Here is a 21662-nt window from a genome sequence, read left to right as displayed (position 1 = left end):
ACCCTTCAAATGAGGTTTCCTCAAAAATGCAAAGGCTGCCTGGCTGATTTGCCCGCACGCCAACTGTAAGCTTGGATGGGCAGCAAAAAATCGCTGTCAATTGCTACTTTAATGGCCTTAATAGGCCTCTTAATCGTCAGTGGGTGTTCTGCCAACTCTTGCGCGTACCCGCCAACCGAAATATCATGTGAGTGCTTGATTACATCGGGACGCTCGCCAGACTTTATCGCGGGCTATTTCGTGGCCTTTTTTTGGGCCAGGTCTCTGTCATTGCAACAACATCAAATGTCCATGTGGTTATATCTGTGCCTGTAATGTCACTTTATTTACCACACTTCTTGCATTTACATACATGCACTGTAAACCTAACTTCAACTTTATTGTATTCCCCCTTAGTCTGACCACATCTAATACCTAACTACATCTGGCATAACTGCTATCTGTCTCTTCCAATCTTTTGTGCACCTTCTTTCTCCTTTTAGACGCTACATCCTGTCTCCCACACCCTGCTAAATTAGTTTAAACCATCTCCAACAGCACTAGCAAGCTGCCCAATGAAGATATTGGTCCAGACCTTGTTGAAGTACAATGCAGCTGGACTGTACAGATCCCATCTCCTCCCAAACTGGTCCTAATGTGCCAAAAATCTTAAGTCTTCTCTCCTGTCTCCCCAGCCAAGCATTCATTTGTTCTATCCTCTTATTTCTATATTCACTAGCTCCTGGCACCAGAAATCACCTGAAGACCACTAGCTTTGAGGTCCTGCTTGTTAGATCACTAAAATCTGCCTGCAAAACCTCATCCCTCTTTCTACCTATGTTATTGGTACCAAAATGGACTACACCCTCTGGTTGTTCACTCACACCTCTCAGAGTGCTCTGCAGCCGCTCAGTGATATCCTTGACTCTGGCATCAGGGATGCAAAGTACATCCTGGAATCACTTTTGCAGCCTCCTGTCTGTCTGCCTGTCCCAACTTTTGAATTCCCCCCGCCCTTGTTACTTCTCAATTTTCCTTCTCCTTGCTGTACAGGTGAGCCAGCTGTGATGCCATGGATTCCCCAGAGGAGCCATCACTCTCACTAGTATTCAGAACTGAATACTTGCAGTTAGCAAGATATTCTCAAGGAATTCCTGCACCATCTGCCTGGTCCTCCTTGACTGCCAGATGATTACCCATTTCCTTTTTGCCTGCAAATCTTAACTTGCAGGGTAACCACCTCCAGAAATATGTTATCCATGTAGCTCTCACCTTCATGGATGCACTGTAGTGATGCCAGCTTCTGCTCAGGCTTGGGTAGCTGGAGCTTGAGCCCCTCGAGCTGATGATGCTTCCTGCACATTTGGTTGTCCAGGACACAAGAAGCATCTTGGAGTTCCTACATGGAACAGGATGTGTATTCCACAGGAATGAGGTGCACTGCCAACCCTCTATTTATTAGATTATTAAGTAACTTGACAGAAGTAAACATTAGAGTTAAAAATACTCACCAGCTCTGGGAGGTTAAACAAAAGGAAAAAAACCATCTTCGAATTTCTACTTGCATTCTCGACCCTCAACAACTTACGAAGCCTCCTTTGACAATACCTTCCAAGTCCGTGACCTCTAACACCACCACCTGCAAACTCCCCACTAAGTTACACACCATCCTGACTAGGAATTATATTGCTGTTCCTTCACTAATGTGGAATCAAAACCCAGTATCATCATTCCTAATCACATTAGAGGGCCATGAAGAATCCAAAAGCGAAGGTCCTCAGATCTCCATTGAAGACTAGAGTGTCAGAGTCTTAGAGGGTGCAGCATCACATCTTTCCCTCACTTCAAGTGCCAGCGCAGATACGATCACCTCATGGGTAGACATCCATGATTCAACAAAAGCTTTTGCCTGTTCTTTGTAGCCCTGGAACTCTGGAAGCAATTGGCATATTTAGCCATTGCTCATCCTCAGCATCCTGTAATCCTCATGCTGTTGCACAGCCACTTCTTCCTCAGGTGATTCCATGGTTGTTCCCTTTAAAATCTGAAATTATGTAGCATACAGCTTACCTGAACCTGGGGACTCTCAGACTGAAGGATGACTCCAGACTATCCAGGCAATGGAACCTGTTTCAAATTGCTAAATGTCAGTTCAAATCAGAATTTTGGTAGAGATGTGACTGATGTATTGCTCCTCAGCTTCTGTCCTCGGGTTCCTGAAAAGTGCCAGGATCCATGCATTGAGGAGATACCCCTCGCCCTCAAGCAGCTGGCCTGACACCTGAAAATCTGGGTGTAAGACAGACTGCACACTGGCAAAGCATAAATGCATCATGACTACTGCAAATAAGTCAGGCACAGTTCATGATGGGGAGAGATTGGGAGGGGGGTGGAATGAAGGTGTCAGAGGGAGGGGGAGGTTTGGGAGTGTGGGAGGGTCCTATAGTGCTATACTAGTTGCACATTCAAAGAGTGGAAACATTTCCTGTTAATGAAGAAACAGGATCATGCAAAAACAATGTGGGTACAGCCGTTTGACCTTACACTTGTGGGCAGCCTGCAACTGTGCCAAAGCTCAGAGCTCTTTCTCCTTCTTTTGCTGCTGCCATGGGGAACCTGATCAATTTGTGCCACTTAGTGAGGAGGGCATTTGATGCAACAGTGAACTGCAAATAGACTAATGCTGCTGATGCCACCTGCTGCAGCCTGGGATGACCCTGTGTTGTAGGAATTGAGGGCTGCAGCTATCTTTACATCCACTGGCAGTAATGCATATGCCATCATGCTGAGCAGCACTTGGTGCTGCAAAAGGTTAAATATTTCCGTCACAGCCTCTCTGGTGAAACAGGGCTGCCAGAAACAGATTCTCAGTTAAGCTGAGGTAGGATGTTTAACTATGAAAGGCCCCTGTGATGTAAGCCTCCAGTGCCCTCCTCTCTTTCATCCTGTTCTGCCAGCAGCTGCGGGCCTCTGCTCTCTTTCTTACTTCTCCACCCTCAATGGTTGACCAAGCAGTAAACCTGCAATTTCATAGATTACGTGGTGAAGCCCCTGCACAGAATTAATCTTGTGTTTCCAAAAAGTCATTTCCCAAATTTTTTTCACAGAGCTACAGAAGCCAACACAGTCAACTAAAAGGCCTGTAAGTCCAGTGGTCACCTAGAAAGCCTAGCAAGAAACAGCTGAATGGAGACAAATCTCCCTTTAAGTAACACTGGTGCAGCTTACTAAGCTATTGTTGATGCCAAGAACTTCTGGGCTGAGTATGGGGAGGGGGTGGGGAACTTAAGCATCAGTGAATTCCACATGACAACAGTTCAATTTGGCAAATAGGGGCTTAGAGCTGGTGTAGGACACTTATTTTAATGATTTAATGAGAACTCCACTTTCTGGCAGCTACTCAGAACAACTTAAACTTGCAGTCAGAACCCTTCCGGGGAGACCGGGCATGGGAAGCCGCAGACTGAAATTCATGTCCTTAATGTTGATTTATGCTCAAAACATGGATGAACTAAACTGAATTTATCCCCCATGCTTCTCCTTTCAAGCTGTTAAACTAGTAGTCTAGTCAGCAAAAACAAAGATGGAATGAGGCAAAAAGTAGGGTTAGCCTTTACTTTTTAACCAACAAGCAAGGTACTACATAACCAGTCAATAAATGCAAGGGTAAATCCAACTGAAGTTAATATCTGATTTAATTTACAAACATCAGTAGCATTACCGATATCAGTCAACATGTACATCTAACCAGTTGTAGAAAGAAAGAAATCAAAGGAAACCAAGTTGTATTTACACAGGCGTTCCCAGTCTTTAATTTGTAAAGAGCACAGCCCAACTACTTAAATTTATCAACTCTAAATCTGTGGTTTAGCAGCAACAAGTTACTGGAGGAGAACAAAGGGCTGACATGTAGTTTCAATAGTCAAGAAACGGAGACAATTCTGAACTTTACAGTCAGTCAGGAAGCTGAGGAACTCCAAACAATATCCTGATATGTAAAAACTTGTCCAGCTTTCAGGGAAATAGCATGTGTTTTAATTTTTACCTTTACTAAAGTTCAGGGGAAGTGGGGTGTGGGGGTAGGCGGTTGAAAAAAAATCACGTCAATAACAAAAAGTCTAGTTTGTCCAGGTAGGTTCAAATTCAGCAGAATTCACAAGATTTACACTGGTTTGTTATATCTGACACCGTTAGGGTGAGGTTATTTCCCAGGCTTTGTAAACCAAAGCAATGTCATTGGTCAAAAGTACAGGAGACACAACTGATCAAAAAGATAACAAGACAATTCACCCCAAGAGGACATGCTAGATTGTTAGTTACTCTATCCCCCCCAAAAATAAAAATAAAAGAATGCAATATTTTTTTAATGTTTTTAACATACAAAAATATGAGGACGAAATATAAATTAATATATATTAAAGATTCAAAATGGAGTGAAAGAGAAGATCTAGCAAAGTTAGGTACAAGTTTTTTTTGATACAATAAATACTTCGTAATGATATCTTGAATACTGCGTAAACTCATTTCAAAAGAAACCACAAACTTTATCCAACTAAGTAATCCATACATCAATTCTCTATTGGTTGTATAGTCCCCCATTTATAATTATATTACAAAGAATTAATACTGGAAACAAGGCTTGCTAAAACACTTTGTAAGCTCGAATATGCTAATGTACACATTATATTGGGGAAAAGAAAACGACTGTTCACATAATCAAGATATGAAATGACAGCGGAAGTTCCAGGGCTTCTTCATCGATGCACATTCTTGGTTTAATTTCCTTACAGCACAGTTAAATCTGTGTCCCTGTTTCAAAGATGAACTGACATGACTGGCAGCTTGTCATCTTCTTCAAGCGGACAACGCCCACTTTCAGTGGCACAGTCCTCCTTTCGATTTCGCCTTTACTCTCCACAGGATGTCAGCATATGGAAAGCTTCCTTTTACCAAGTCCGGAAAAGTCGAAATCCAGTCCAAAACGGTTTGGCATCTTGACAGACACTTTTATGCGTCTTTGCAACAGCTTTCAGTCAAAAGGACTTGAAACATTTTTTTTTTGTAAATGAAGAAAATAGTCATTTTCTGATAATAAAAATAAGTCTGTTCTGTATTTTACAATATAATTCAAATATCTCCACCACGGAAGCAAAATACGTCCCACACAGTCACCAGGTGCACATTGTTTCGAAAAAGGGCGAGCGTTTGAAGCTTTTACAAAGAACATCGTGAGCAGCCGCATTTCACGACTTTTTCCACCTCCTCCACAAATGAAGAGCCGTCAGTGCATTCAAAACTATATTTCCGTCGCTTGCTTCTCAGAGGTCCACAGCACTGTCCGTTGTCACATCCACCTCGGCACTCTAACCGCGAGACCTTTTTGGTTGTCTGGCAAGCGGCATAGCCTTGCTGCTTCTGGTAGTAATCTCGGATTCGTTCCCCTCGACAGGAGATTTCTGGAAGTGAGAACCAAAGAACCATTACTTCTGATTTGCAGCAATCGTTAGCAACAATTAGCTTTTGTCTAAATGGGGTTTGGTCAATTGTACAAGGGTCACAGTTGCTAAAACAGGAAATAAAATATTTGCATACTTTGAATGGAAAGTAGAATCTCCCTTATCTAGGCTATCGTTATCTATGAAAAGAGCACTCTAGCACTGCCTTTGGAAGTCTCCCTGTGCTCCCATGTCATCGGAGAGAAAGTATACAGTACTGGACTGGCAACCTAGACGCTATGAGTTCAAATCCCACTGTGGGAAACTAAAATTAATTTCAATTAATCTGGTGATTTGTAAAATGATTCTAAATGCCCTAGCAATCAAATCAGTTATCAGCACAGATAGTGATAGGTGGCAAAAGTGGCTTTACAAGCAGTGCCTACATCTTGGGAAAAAATAAAAAGTTCCTTCTCCTTCACTCAAGTTCACCACATTTGACAGTTGTATGGTTGAAGTGGAAGACTTATAACTGACTGCAGAATGAAAAAAAGTTTCTTTCCTTTTTATTGGGGATGGTGGTGTGGTGGTATTGTTACTGGACTAGTAACCCAGAAAGGGTTTGGGGACTAATGCTTTGGGGACATAAATTGATTCAAATCCCACCAGAACTGCTGGTGGAATTTAAATTCAATTAATAAATCTGAAATTAAAAGCTAATCTTAGTAATAATGACCATAAAGCTACCTGTTGTAAAAATCTATCAGGTTCGCTAATGCCCTTTAGGGAAGGGAATCTGCTGGCCTTAACTGGTCTGCCAGACTTGGCCTGTGGCAAAAGGTGAGGAAACCAACAAGAGGGAAAAACCTACTTGCCCTTGCCCTCACCAATCTACCTGTCGTAGATGGATCTGCCCCTGACAGCAGTGGTAGGAATGACAACCAAATAGTCCTTGTGGAGATGGAGTCCCCTCTTCCATGGTGTTGCGTTGGCACCACCAATATGCCAAATTGGATAGGTTCAGAACAGATCAGCTCAAAACTGGGCATTCATGAAGCATTCTAGGCCATTAGCAGCAGCAGGATTGTATAGAATCACAAACTGTAACCTCATGGTCTGGCATATCCCTCTCTACCATTACCATCAAGCCAAAGGACTAACTTTGGTTTAATGAGGACTGCAGGAGAGCCTGCCAGGGGCAGGACCAGGCATCCTAAAACACAGAGCTACAAGCATGATGAACCATGCCAAAGACAGGGCTAAACAACTGACAGATCAGATTATAGATCTGCATTCCTGCCACGTACAGTCATGAATGATGGAGGACGCTTAAACAACTAAACAGAAAAGAGGAGGCTCTTTAAATACTCCCATCTTCAATGATGGGGAGCCTAGAACATCAGTGCAAAAGACAAGGCATTTGCAACCATCTTCAGCTAGAAGTGTGGGTGGATGATCCACCTCAGCCGCACCCCGAGGTCCCCAGCATCACATATGTCAGACTTCATACAATTCAATTCACTCCATGTGATATCATGAAAAGGCTGAGCACACTTGACACAGCAAAGATTATGGGCCCTGACAACACTGTGGCTGTGGAGCTGAAGACTTGTGCTCCAGGATTAGCTGCGCCCATAGCCAAGCTATTCCAGTACAGCTACAACACTGGCATCTACCCAGCAATATGAAAAATTGCCCAGTTGTGTCCTGTTCACAAAAACCAGGACAAACTCAATCTGGCAAATTACCACCCCATCAGTCTACTCCCAATCATCAGCAAAGTGATGGAAGATATCATCAACAGTGCTATCAAGCGACATTTACACAGCAATAACCTGCTCACCGATGCTCAGTTTGGATTCACTACTGCTACTCCAGACCTCATCATAACCTTGGTCCAAACATGGGAAAAAGAGCTGAATTCCAGAGTTGAGGTGAGAGTGACTGCCCTTGACAAGGCAGCCTTTGACTGAGTGTGGCACCAAGGTGCCCTCACGAAAGTGAAGTCAACGGGAATTAGGGAAAAACTCTCCAATGGTTGAAGTCATACCTAACACAAAGGAAGGTGGTCATGATTGTTTGTGTGGTTCATGAGGGCAGCTCACCACCACCTTCTCAGAATAATTAGGGATGGACAACAAATGCTGGCCTTTCCAGTGATGCTGACATCCCATGAAAGAATGATAAAGAAATAATATTAGGAAACTGATTATTCATACAAACCCCATGCCTGATTACTAGAAAAAAAGAAACTCCATAACCTGAAATACCCAAAACGTTCAACATTTGAGTACTTAAGGATTTACCCTGTCAGCGGCCACATATATAATTGGGAGTGCTTGTACTTAAAATAATTTTTAAAAATACTATAAAATAGTAAACAAACGTATCTTCATACCTAATTACAGAAACAAAATACCTAGTGGGAATGAGTTTATACCCAATTTGTTCCACTTGTGAGGGAAGCTTCACAACCTTGTGATTTATAAACTCATCTTCACTTGTGGAACATAACTGGGTAGTGACTTGTCTCTTTAAAAATGGTCTTTTAAAACCTAGTATTGTATTTCTGTCAAATATGTTTTGGATGTACCATAATTGTGGTAAATACTATTCTAATCAGAGCCTGCAAACATTGTGTATTACAATAAAATATTGCAGCTTCATATGTACATCACGAATGACAAGCACAAGCTCGCTTAGCAGTTCAATTTTTCCACGAGTTGTTATGGATCCAAAAGGATTGATTTTTGTAGCACATTATACATTTATTTATTGACTGTCTTCAGTCATCTAGTACGGAAACATGAACCAACAAGACATGAAAATAACTATCACTAACTGCATGCTTTAACACTTACAACAGCAGAGTCATACTGTACAAAGTAAAAGGGCAAAGAAAAGCTCTTAGTCAGGATCATGGGGGTGGGGGGTGGGGGGAGGGAGGGAAATAGATTTTATTGGATTCAAACAAGTTAATAAGAAAGAAAAAAGTTTTTCAAAAGGTTAACTAGCAGGAAGAGAGGGAGAAAAAGAAACGATTCACCCCTTTTCCCATTCGTCTCACCTGCAAGAGGTGCTGTGATTGGTCAGTTGAAGCTGAGAGGTCAGAGGTAGAGTTTGTGCTAGGGTTAAGTGCGGAATCATTGGATTTGGCTGCTCAGTCCAAGAAGATATAGAAATGTTAAAGTGAGATAAACAGCAGTGAGGTTAAAGCTGATAAATGAAACCTATTTAAATGAAGGGCTTTAATATTTTAATAATACGAAAACTGAATTAAACTGAGGCATACAGCAACATAAACATTAGTATTTGAAAGTGTAATGTAGGATACAATCATGCTATTGTTAGCATTTAGTACAATTCAGTTAGAAGGAATACAGAGTGATTTGTCAATATTCGAAAAGGAGGGAAGAAAACACACTTTGTGGACACTCTTTCCCACAGAGCAAAGAATAGCTACTTCTGAACGAACCATCAGACTTCAACTTGTGGGGGGTGGAATACAGTGAATGATGATAAACATTTATGTCACAGGCTTGTCATTAGTTTTGAAAAAGTATTTTATTCAATACTGATGTTCCTCAAATTGCTTTATTTTGTACAACATACAATGTAGGCATTTTTTCTGGACAGAGGAACCAAATCAGGTACTAAAATACTAAAGCAAAGAAAGTAATTAATTTCTGCACTGGTTGCTTTCACGATCTTGGAAACGCTTAAATATAAGGACAGCAAATGGTGGCGTAGTCCAAAATTAATTGTGGATTGAAATCACAACATTTCAGAAAATGTCACATGATTAAACAAGCAAGGAAACACTCAAACCTCTATTAAAAAGTTACTTAAAATGAACTTCCCTTACCTTTATCACAGTTCTCTCCAGTGTATCCACTATTACATTCACAGTAAGGCCTGTTGACAGCTGAAAGCCTGCATTTTCCATGTTTACACCTGATGTTCTGGCAGGGGTTAAACAGTTCCTCTTCCTCATCACACAGAACATTTTTGAAACCTGTCTGGCATTTACAGCTGTATGAGAAGGCATTGATGGGCACACAAATACCATGTACACACCTGAAAACAGATTAAAATGTAATTAAAGGATCAACAGTTGTTTTTTTCCTTACAGTTTCTATATTATTTCTCTACTTCCTGCCACATTCCATAATACAACATTCTGCTACTCAGAGTGGGCAAACAATATCAGTTGCCCAGATAGGAAGTCTCATTCCTATATGGTAATCCATCCTGTGACTAGATTGTGAAAGAACAATCTGAGGTGGGAAAATTTGAGTAACTGACATGAACTGAAGGCTCTTAGGCTGGGAGTCAACAAAATTCAGGTCATATTTCCATTTTCAGCTAACTTTCTTTTCACTTGCTGGTTGGAATGATCCAGCAATGAAGTATCACCAGCATGCTGTGCCACAGTAGTACAGTATGAATCCCCACCCATAGTTCTGCAATACCAATTTGTCAAGGCAGTCAGGCCATCAGTTGAAGGCCCCTGGGGGGTTAATTTCCTTGTATAGCACAATATCTAATGCTTTTATGCCCTATTGTATCACAGTCATTATTCCATTTGAATTATGCATAGAGCAATTTTGCAAAATGCATGAGTAGTGCATTGTAAAAGGAAATTAAACCTCCAGGTGAGGTACTTTGCCACATAAATCAGGAGCTTCCTCCTGTATACCTGTTGGTGGTAACAGAACAACAGTAAAAGCCACACTTGCTCAAAGAATAGCATTAGTTGGATGGAACTTGAACAGTGAGGTCTTTTTCTGATGAAAATTCTTGAAAGTTCTCATTACCAAGTTTGGGGTACTGTAAAATTATACCTTAGCTCTTTATTTATTATCAACAGTTGTTAGGGATGTATAATAATTCTTCTTCAACTGGAAAATATTGTCACCATCAACACCATTGCATTGAACTAATGAGTGTTTACGTAGTAGCACCCACACAGATCTTTCCAGCCACAACCAACTGCTTCATTCAAACAAGTTTGGTTTCATTCTGGATCAAGCTTCCAAAATCCAAAAATCACATTAATACTATTTATGTGGCTGCTATGGTGTTCCAACTAAAATAGCCGAGTTGAAATGCAGTAGTTTTTTTTTGCAATATAACTTGCTTGTTTCATATAGATAACCATTTAAGAACATTAATTCCAAAATTGGGCGCATACAAAAAGCCTTAGTAAAAATGTGTTTTTGAGGAACAAGCAAACATGATACGTGTAGCATGGTAGCTTTATTGCACCTGGTTGCAATTTAACACTAAAATATTGTCTATTTTCAGCCAAAATTAGAAGCACATATGTGAGTAGAGCAAAACTGAGGCATGACAATTCCAAACTTCCTGTTTGAAGTGATTCAAATTCCTCCCATTAGAGTGTACTAATCATGTAAATCATTTGTTTGGATTACTTGATTATGTTTCCAATATGCCTCTAAGGAACAATTAGCATCTGCTATACTCAATGATCAGGCTGCAATGAAACACTAGAGGAAGGCTTCTGCGAATCCAGAGTGAATGATCTTAATAATAGACTTTGTGAAAAGCTATGGTTTATTACTTATTTCCTGATCATTTGGAAATGCATTCAGTACCATAGTTGCATTCTGAGAATATGATTAACATTAGAGCATCCACAATAGGTTTGAATATTGGATTTCGGTTTTTCAGGGGACTCCAGAGTAGCAATAATGAACTCTAATGATGATTAATTGCTGTTATTTAGCTTTGCTTTCTAGTCTTCTCAAAATCTCTGCATTTTACTATTATGCACTCCTTCTTCTTCATTATTACCTAGTTAATCCAGCGTATAATTATACGTAATTTCCACTTTCAAAGCAGCATAAGGAAACATGGATCTTTCTAATCGTGTACAGAAATACGGGCCAGAAAATATGACTTGTTTCTTATAAGTAATCCAAGACTAAAGACACAACCTTGAACTCGTATCTCAATGGGTTCAAGTTCAAATCAGGAGAATTCTCAGCTCTGCGAAACTGGCCTTTAAAAATGGCTGCCCACAGTTCTGATTTTCATTCCAAGGGGGTGGGCTGGGCAGAAGGCTTGCTCCAGCACTTTGCTGAATTAAATTTTTTAAAAATCGAAACAAAGAACAGCTCTCCAGGCCTCACAATTCACACACTTCCCATGCCCTGTCCATGCCAACCTGTGCCACCTCATGCCTCCCACCCATTCCCTATGGCCGCTCATAACCGCTATGCTAACACATGCTCCCCATCCACCATCCTTGGCTCTTACCCCCTCCATGCCAACTCACCTTGTATCCTTTATAGAGAGGCTTTCTGTGAGTTAAGTTCAGAGACTTACTGAAGCATATAGCAACAGATTTCCCTAGCTGAGAGTGGGAAGCCCACAGATTGGCAGAGATTCCATTCTCCTGCAGATATCTTGTTGGCAGATCATGCAGCGAGTCTGCCACTTGCAAAAGTCTGAACCCCAGTCTGTCCAAGCTGAAGGACAGGAGGCTTGTGGTGGGAGATTACAAAGCAACTGGACAGCTTACAAAACAAAAACTTGAAACACCCTGATTCACAAAATGTGCAACAAATTGTAATGATCCAGGGGATTGTGGATGTTAATGAAAAAACAGTCAAAAAATAATGAAAAGGAAATACACAAGATGCTTGTTATTTTAAGCTCAACGTATTCCACTCCCAAAACTGTATGAAAATGTCTTTACATTGTTTTTCCACAAAGCTATGTTAAACATCACTTGTAGGTGTGAAGTCCTATCAATAAGCATTTCAAAATGTTTGACATATGCAAAATTAACAAGTTTTAAATGTTCAGTAAATAATGATGCATGGACAAAGTTAAGAAATCTGTGGATTTAAATTTCTCTATTTACTATTGTTAGCAGTTAATCAGAACACACAGGGTAGGAGTTTATCATCGGCGAGTTGGGGTGGGGCCCACTCACTGACACTTAAAATGACGTGGGATGACGTCGAGCGGAACCCCCGACATCATCCTGCCCCATTTAAATTTTCAGGAAGGTGGGGGCGCAGCAAAATCAGCTGCGGGCTCACCAACCTGTCAATGGTCACTTGCGGGCATGCCAGGAGCCCCGGTGGCAACAAGAAAAAACATGAAACCTCATCCAGCGGCGGGATGAGGTTTCATATAGGGTTTTAAAAATTGTAATAAACTTGTTATGGAAAGTATGAACATGTCCCAACTCATGTGACATTGTCACATGAGGGGACATGTAAGGGATTTTTATTTTCTCTATTTTTAAAAGTTGAGGCGATCTCCCTGAGGCTGCACTTAGCCTCAGGGAGATGTGCGCTCTTTTGTGCGCATGCGCGAAAGAGCGCACTCTCAAGTTTAGGCATTCCCCCCACTGTCCGCACCGGGAGTGCATAGTGCTTCCCGGCGGACGTCACGCTGGGCAGGCTTAATTGGCCTGCCCACGTAAAATGGCAGTGCGGCCCCGATCACTGGCGGCAATTGGCTCTGTGCCCGCCTGCGATTGGGTCAGGCCCACCCACCCAACGAATGGAAAATTCAGCCCATATAATCTTGCCCGTTGCTTTAATTATATGCCTAAAATAAAGGGATTACAAACTTAGATAAAAGCAAAATACTGCGGATGCTGGAAATCTGAATCAGAAACAGAAAATACTGGAAAACTCAGCAGGTTTGGCAGCATCTGTGGAGCGAGAAACAGGATTAATGTTTTGAGTCCATATGGTTCTTCTTCAGATTAAGAATTTAGGTGATTACATTAAAAACTGCACTGAAAATAGCAAACGAAGGAAGTTAAGAACACAAACTTCAATTTCCTTAATGTATTAAAACATCCCAGGAGCTTCACAGGAGTGTACAGTTGGACAAAAAAGAAAGATATTAGGAAGGTGACAAAGGTTGGTCAAAGAGCTAAGTTTTAACGAGCATCTTAAAGGAGAAGAGAGAGATAGAATGGGAGTGAGATTAGAGAGGGAATTCCACAGTTTGGCAGTTGAAGGCACAGCTGCAATAGTAAGATTAAGTAGCTGGGATCTACAAGAGGCCAGAATTGGAGGAATGCAGTACTTTCAGAGAGTGGTGTGGCTGCAGGAGGTTACAGGGATAGCGGACGGGAGAGGCCATAGAGGAACTTGAACACTGGATCATATTTTTAAAATGGAAATGTTGGTGGGCTATCATGCAATGTAGGTCAGTGAGCACAGCCCATAATATCTCCTTAGGTGAAATCACTTATGAAATTTGGTTAAGATTCAGTGAAACCCTTCAGAGCTAAAGTCATTAAAGATGCATAAAAAGACACAGTACAATCTCTGGTGCTTTCAACATCAAAAGCAATCAAGGGGAAGGTGAGAAAATCTCAAATCTAGGTCAGTGCAAACCTAAAGAAACTTTCAAGTTATTTAGATCACAAGTTGGCATTCACAGGCTGACATTTCTATAGACTGGACTTTAAAAGTAAATGTAGGAAGAAGCACTCCCCTGTTCTCTTCGTAAATGTTTTAGAAACAGTCACACAGGCACAGTAAAAGCTGTTGTTCTCAGATTGAATATATACTGGTGAAGCAGAGTAAAGGAATGTTTTCTCAGCAATTTTTTCTGGCTTTTTATGGGCCTCGAAGCACTTTCCCCTCCCATCCAAGTGCCCGCATTGCCAGGGGGAGATCACACCGGTCCAGAACACGTCTCAACCAACGTGGCATGGAAATGTCAGGAATTAACTGCAGTTGGCCTGGGCTGCCTCTGGAGTTTGGTATGGAAGGCTGAGGCCTCCTTCAACCGGACTCTGGAACACCACGTACAGCAGTGGGTGGGTAGGGCATCTACCAGTTGGCTCTTCGGGCTGCAGGGTCTTTCAGGAGGTGGATTTTTGCCTTCAATGGTGGGCCGGTTGGCATCCGGATATGATGCCGACGTCTGAGGTATCCAGGCTGCCCTGTCTCACATAATGTCAGGAAACCCCCAACTGCATAATTAATTAGGCCAGCATCGCATGATATGGCACAAGTTTCCACCAGTCTCCATGGCAGGAAACTCTCCCCATTCCCATCCCTGCCATGGGACTTAGTCCCGGAATGGAAAATTCCACCTGATGTTTCCAGCGGAGTCCAAAAATGGGAAAATATTCTCTTCCTAAGTACTTGCCATTTTTTTTAAGTAGAAAAATAATGAGGATTTAGCCAAGCAAAAGAAATAAATAGCAAGCTCCACAATCACTTACTTGTTGCCCTGACACGGGTCGTTGGTTTGCTGGTCACAAAGTGTCCCTGTCCAGCCTCCCTCACACTCACAGGTGAAGCTAGACTGGCCAATGGCATGACAGGTGCCATGCTGACACATCTTCTTCTGGCAGGGTTCACAGCCTGGCAGAATCCCAATCTGCATTGGAACTTTCTTAAAGTCCTGCAGTTCATTGTTGATATACAAGTTGCGAATGCAGCCGTGGAAACTAGTGCCATTCTGGCCTGGTCCTTGGCGCAAAGCTGCAAAGTTTGTCTTGGTGGGCATACCTAAAAAGAAGCAAAGGTACGGTGAATAATCTGCGACAGCAAATGTTCTTTTGAGTTATTACTGAGATTACAAAGCGATAACTGAACATGTTCCAACTGATATGATAATAACTTTTGCAGTTCATTTCCTTAAATGATTAAATACTTATTATTAAAATCATTATTTCTCACTCTCTTTTTAAACCCACACTTCCCATATATTTTCTATCTTAGCTCCCCATCAGCAATAACCTGTAAATCTAACCCAATAGTCAACACTACATATGAGCAGTATCTATTATGATTAAAACATTTTAAATTGGAGAATCACAGGTAGAAGCTTGAATCACACCACTCCAAGGCATGGTGTGTAGGTGTTCTGAAGTGCAGCCCTTGGGAGTATCATCAGTTAAATTGCAAATATATCTATAAAGGAGACAAGTGTAATCACGAAATCAGTGCCCTAGGTAATGCAATGCTATTTTTGTGCAATTGCTTTGGTAAATGTTGCCTATGCATGCAAATCTGCTAATTCATCAGTATTTGCCTTTAGCAAAATTATCAGGAAAATTATCATGCAAAAGGCTCTGCTCTATTAATTAAACATAACTCTACAATCACCAATTTATAACATTCTAATTGATGTTTTATTATAAACATATTTTGAGTTTAATACAATGGGATGAAATACCCTTATATCTAACATGATGTTGCCTACTGTGTATCTTGCCAGTTTTGCTCTTTGGCTGGAACTGTGAAGGATTACACAAAACATTGAAATGTAAATATAAATAATTTAATAATAATAAATAATCCACCATACCTCCAACATAGAGAGGGGAGTCAATGTTGAGTGTTGATTGTCTGGCTAAGTTGTTGATGCTCTTTGGATTTCCTCCATCTATCACCAGGCTCAACATTTGATCAGCTGCTACCAGCTCCAGACTGTGGAAGTTACCATCATTGATTGTTTCCACACTGCAGAAAGAACAAGAACAGTAAGTTAGTTGGATAATATATATTTTACATTGTATTAAAATCAGAGAGATTTATGTAAATGACTAATAAAAGTTTGTACTTAATCACATATTGAATATATATTTTCCTAAAGATGAGATATCTATTATTGCCTCACACAAAAATGTGCTCAATTCAGAGGAATTATTCCCTTGATCCATTAGCAACATCTTCCATTAATATTAATCCTTGCCACCACCAGTTCTACCAGACTCCAGTTCTATGGACAGCCTAGGATGAAAGTCCAATTCCCATTAAACCAGAACATATTGTGGCATAAAGGGGAGTCATGCTGCAATTTGCTTGGCCTTTGTGTTAACACAAACTAAAGACAATTTATTTAAAATTAAATAACTTTAAACAATTCAGAAAAAATAAGCATAAACAAAGTAAACTGAAGTAGCATAAAGACTTAAGAGAAACCGAAGAAACCAAAGGAGCATACTGACCCGATTGGAAAATGAAAAGAAAATTGAGAAGTTGGCTGGACTGGATCAGATTGGTGCCAATAGCATGGGGTTTGATTCCAATTCTGGCTGGGGTGGATTTGGGACCTGCCTCCTTGCCCTACCCATGGTGAAGGTTGTGATACTGTTGGTCAGACCTGCCCTTGATCAGACAGCTCAAGAAGGTAACTTGTGTAGATTCATCAGAATGACACTTAAAGAGTTAGATTATAAGAACTTGTTCTATAAACCTGGCTTGTACTCTCTTGAGGTTAGAAGATTGCGGGGTGATCTATCAAGGTGTTTAAAGTGTGAAAGAGATATTTGAAAATGTAGGTAAAGAAAACCTTTTCTTCTGGTAGGTGAATCCACAAAAAGAGGACGCAAATCTTAAAAGTAGAGTTAGGTCCTTTAGGAGTAAATTCAGGAAATACTGTTTTCGCATAAGATAGTTGAAACCTGGAACTCAAAAGGTTATGGATACTGGAACAGCTGAAATGTTCCAGACAGAGATTAATAGATTTTTGTTTAATAAAAGTGTCAAAGAATACAAGTAAATGGAGCTGAGGCACAGATCAGCCATCATGTAATGGAATTGTGCAATAGGCTGGAGGGACTCTTGTTTCTGTGAATCGATATTCCTATAAATGTTTTCCAGGATTGCTGCGTAGAGTGGGCTCAGACGATAGTAACTAATATCACGTTATAAATGTGGGCAGTGAGGAACTAAATTTTTGAGAGAAAACTCATTTATTAAAAATGTGCTTAAAAAGCAAAGAATGGGTTTCACGCCTGCTCTTCCGAGGAAAATAAGCTGTTGAGTATACAAATGACCAGTTGTCTGATGCATGTAGAAGAATATTAGCTCTTTTAGAGATGACAAGCAAACATATCTTGATTGCCTTTGCTAGCTGCTGATCAGTGGAAGTGTGAAAAGCATTAAAATAGTGTGCTTAATTATGTGGCAGTGCCTCAGGGAGATGGATGTTTTCTATCTCACTCAGACTTAATGGAAGACCATTTGTCACAGCAACAATTCACTTATGACTGACAAGCACTATGCAAAGTGCTAACCCAGTACCTCACCATCAACCCTGTTCTGACTTTACTGATTAGGGGCACAGCTTTGTGACGTGCCATTTCTATTAGCACAAGGACAGCTTCATTTGTGAGATTAAGGTCTAAGCATATTGTTGAAACATGTCATCATTTTTAATGCAGAATTTTCCACGGCTGAATCCAAAAGGACTGATTTGTGGCTCTTGGAAGAATATTCGAGTTTGAATAATGGTAAAACAAATCATAAAATGCTGGGAATGATCATTATGTCAAGCAACAGTTGTGGTAGGAACAGGCAAACATTAACATTTGGTCTGGTCCATTCGTCAGAAATGGACTTTTACCTTAATGTGTCTATTCTGTCCACAGATGCTGCCCAATCCACTGAGTGTTTCTAGCATTTGTTTTTTTTTAAATTTCCAGCATGTGCAGCATTTATTTTAAACAAACCAGATCAATCATGCACGTGTAACTCTTTATCCATAATTACATATATGAGCATTATACCATATTACTGCTGTGTGACAGCTATATTAAAAACACACCATAATGTCCCCATTGACTGAAGTTGTCGTAATAATAATAAATGTAAAGAATCACAAGCTTGTCAAGGTGTTTTAATTGAGTTGAGTTAATTATTAGTAGTATCTGTGTGTTATGCAAGCCCACATATTGCCAGAAGCACCTGTCACTATTCTGTATATGAGTGAAAAATTGTCTAATTAATGCCTTATAGCACAACATTTCTCTTTTTCCCTCTTTTGTGACTCTGCAATTAATTCTGACATTGCCAGTTTTGTTTGGTTGGATGAGTTTGGATGAATCACTGGGAATTAGCTAGTTTCAAGCATTTTGCTTGCAGCCAGTTCCTTTAGAAAGAACATTGCTGTAGATTAATTCACATCAAATTATCAAAATTAGTTTTGTTCTTAAAACAATATTAAAATATTTATGCCTCTTTACTTTTGTAAACTGGGGAGTGATATTCTATTTTCCTCCCATTCCCCTGGTTTTAGGAAGGTTTCAGGCTAATCTGTGGTGAGCAACACTGCTCTGAGCTGGTGTGAGCATAACTTTGAATTGATTCTCTTGCTGGAGAAGTATGTTTGGGTGAACATCAAGTGAACACAGAGTCAGATATAACTGTGATGCCGCCCTCCCCTCTGATAGTTGAAGAGCCCACTTAGCACATGGATGAAGAATAACTACTTGAGAAGGATAGGGGAGTGTTGCTACCAATTGTGGAAACAAATCCTATCGTGAGCCATCTTTCAGGAGAGGAAGAGAGAGAAGAAATAGGGAAAATAAACAATCTGAAATGGCTTCCTTTCATCAAACATCAGGAGTCTTTTCCGGAACTAGCTTTTTTGCAGCCACTGGTGCCTGCTTACCCCACCAGAGAGTTACAGGACATGGAAAATTGTCAAATGCATGCTGTGCTTCCCAAAACCATAAATGTGATCAACCCTTCCACATGTAGTAGGCCTAACTGCTGCAATGGAAGCTCAGATTGAGCTCATGAGATCCATGCTTGCTGCCATGCAAACTCGGACAGCTGCAGATCTCAATGTTCAAAGAAGCATGCAGGCTCTCACAGCATTCCAGCAATCTCTCCTCCCAGCAGATTACTAGGATTGCTGCGATACCACTCCCGGGGAGTGGCAGCAGCGCCATGGGGCATAAACCTACTGTCCTCTGTCAGGATGAGAACATTCGTGCTCCCACCGCGACCGCTCTGCTAGTGCTTTGGCTGATGTATCTCAACCAGACTGCTGTGACCCATGCTCAGGATGTGCAGTCCAAAGCTGGGCTCCCAAGGCCAAGAGCTCCTCAAGGTTTCCCTGCCAGACCATCTACAGTCCCCTCCACTGAAAGTCAGCATCCTGCCACCCGCCATGCTGCAGACATGGGAGTAACAACTGCAGAGGAGCACAAGAAGGCACTAGGGGAATGTACAATGGTGATTAGTTCTGTTTTCAATGTATTCTTAAAAGTGTTGTTGGATAAAGTTGTTATGAGCTTTTTGATTTGTGATGTCTTATTTCAGGATTTTAAATTTCATTCGTGAGATGTGGGTGGAGTGGCATTTAAGAGTCAACCACATTGCTGTGGGTCTGGAGTCAGATGTAAGGACGGCAGATTTCCTTCTCTAAAGGACATCAGTGAACCAGATAGGTTTTTACAACAATCGGCAATGGTTTTGTGGTCATCATTAGACTTTTAATTCCAAATTTTTATTGAATTCTAATTCCACCGTCGCCATGGAACCCAGGTCCCCAGAGCATTACCCTAGGTCTCTGGATTACCAGTCCAGTGACAGTACCACAACATCACCACCTTCCCCTTAGTCCAAGAGGGTGATGTGTAACAGGCACATGGAAAGGTGTGGGATTGTGGAGCAATTGTGAAGTGGTGGGGCAGGATTTTCCCCTCATTGGGCAGGCGCAGCGGGTGGGCATGGGAGAGGCCGTGAAAACAACCACTCCCCGTGATTGGTCCCTGACCGTGATTTCACACTGGCCGGGAAGGGCCAGCAGGGGCAGGGGTCTGTCATTCGCCGGATCCATTGACGACCCAGCGGCCAGTTTAAGAACGGCCCAGGCAGCCCAAGAAAGGCTGCCAGGGAAGGACTTCTGTCTGTTGTTCGAACGATGGACACGAGTGCGGCTGCAAAAGCCAGCGGGAGGGCAGGCCAGGTGGGCACTCGGCCCCCCACTTTTCTGATGAGTGCCTCCCTGTCCGCGTGGAGGAGGGGTTGCCAGGAGGGACACCTTGTCCCCAGAGGTGGGAGGAGGAGGCCACTGCACCTCACCAAGAGGGCATGCGAGGAGATGGCAGCCCAGGCGAGCAGCCATGATGTGGGTCCCGTGCCAGAAGCGCTTCAATAATCTGCTGCGCTCAGGAAGGATGAGCATTGTGTTGTGATGGGTCAGTGTGCAGAAGTGTTAAGGTGTGGCCATCCCCCTGTGGGCCTCAGAGGTGTTAGAGTCTAAGTGCCAACTGTAAATGATGCCGGAGCTGGCCAAGGGGGTGAGCCCTGGCTGCTTGGACTGAGTGCCTTGTCACTCAAGAGCCACAACTCGGATGTGCCCTCCGAGATGTTCCTCAGCTGGGGTTGGCCAGGCTGCAATGGCGCTGCAGGTAGAGACTGGATTAATCAATGCTCCTCTGTCCTTTCAGAAGATGATGAGCCATAACCAAACTGAGAGGGCACGTACTGGCGGAGGCCCACCCAACCTCCTGCTGCTCAGCAGGTTTGAGTTAGGACCCCCTTGACCCCCATGCAATCGAGCGTGGAGAGGCGGGGTTGCAAGACAAAGGTAAGACTGCAGTGTACGGATGTGAGACTTTCAGATTGTGTAACTATTCTAGTGTAGTCTCTTCATTGATGGGAGCTCAGACTTGGAGTTGCCATTGATCTTGGGAAGATGCTCAGTCGAAGGCTGACAATAGGCCTCTGGAGTTGTCCACTAGGCGTCAGGTGCTGAATGCCCAGTGAGATGTGTGAGAGGATCTGGTGGAGATCCATGAGGGCCTGTGTGCCATGGTCTCTGTGATGGAGGAGTCCATGCGGAGTGTGAGCACTGCGTTGACAGCCAGGTTTGAGCACACTGCCTCCTCCACTGGGAGAGTGATGACTGTCATGTAGAGGCAGCTCCAGGGACAGAATTGGGGGTTCCTGGGGTTACACTTGGACCTGCAAGCCCTCACACAGGCACTGACGTCAGGTGGTAAGTGTCTGTGTGTGAGATGGATGAGTACCCAGTATCCCAGCTAGGTGTCCGTCCATCAACTGCCTGTAGGGAGGTCCAGAGTGACCCCATGTTGGTGCATGAGCTGCTTGTCATTTCTGTGGGCTTCTCTCAGGGCACTCTGGATGACAGCAGCAGTTTCTCCGCCCTCCATCAGTAACCATGACATCTGATGAGGCTGCGATGACTAGGGAGATGCCAGGCGTGTCACTGGCCACTCCCTCTCTTGCAGGGACAGCACAGGCTCCACTGCCAGAGGACGACCACCAAGGTCATCAAGGCCAACAAGACAGCAGGGTCAGCAGGCTGTCTCCAATGCCAGTGCCAGCGAGGGGGGGAGCACCTTGACGTAGCACTCGCAAATGTAAGTTAAAAGCACCATGAGCACAAGAGGGACAGGTTACTGCTGATTTTATGTTCATTTCTGTTCATTTTATCTATACTGGTCTGGGATTGAAGACCAGAAATGTTTAT

The 21662-nt window shown here is 42.3% G+C and overlaps 1 protein-coding gene across 3 annotated transcripts in view; it reads right to left on the bottom strand.

Moving 5' to 3' along the window:
• Positions 1 to 3656: 3656 nt before the first annotated feature.
• slit2 (slit homolog 2 (Drosophila)) overlaps positions 3657 to 21662 on the bottom strand; it is a 489173-nt gene continuing 471167 nt past the window's right edge. For all 3 annotated transcript variants that reach the window (XM_041182754.1, XM_041182765.1, XM_041182773.1), the window contains 4 exons: positions 15738 to 15892; positions 14647 to 14935; positions 9280 to 9491; positions 3657 to 5435 (listed from right to left, as the gene is read on the bottom strand). In XM_041182754.1, coding sequence (XP_041038688.1) covers positions 5194 to 5435; positions 9280 to 9491; positions 14647 to 14935; positions 15738 to 15892 — 898 coding nt within the window. In that variant the 3' untranslated portion in view covers positions 3657 to 5193. The remainder of the gene's footprint in view (positions 5436 to 9279; positions 9492 to 14646; positions 14936 to 15737; positions 15893 to 21662) is intronic.

Source organism: Carcharodon carcharias, chromosome 1, assembly GCF_017639515.1.
Source record: "Carcharodon carcharias isolate sCarCar2 chromosome 1, sCarCar2.pri, whole genome shotgun sequence".
In the NCBI taxonomy this organism is placed as follows: domain Eukaryota; kingdom Metazoa; phylum Chordata; class Chondrichthyes; order Lamniformes; family Lamnidae; genus Carcharodon; species Carcharodon carcharias.
The sequence above is the reverse complement of the archived record's forward strand: the minus strand, read 5'-3'. Positions and strand labels throughout refer to the sequence as shown.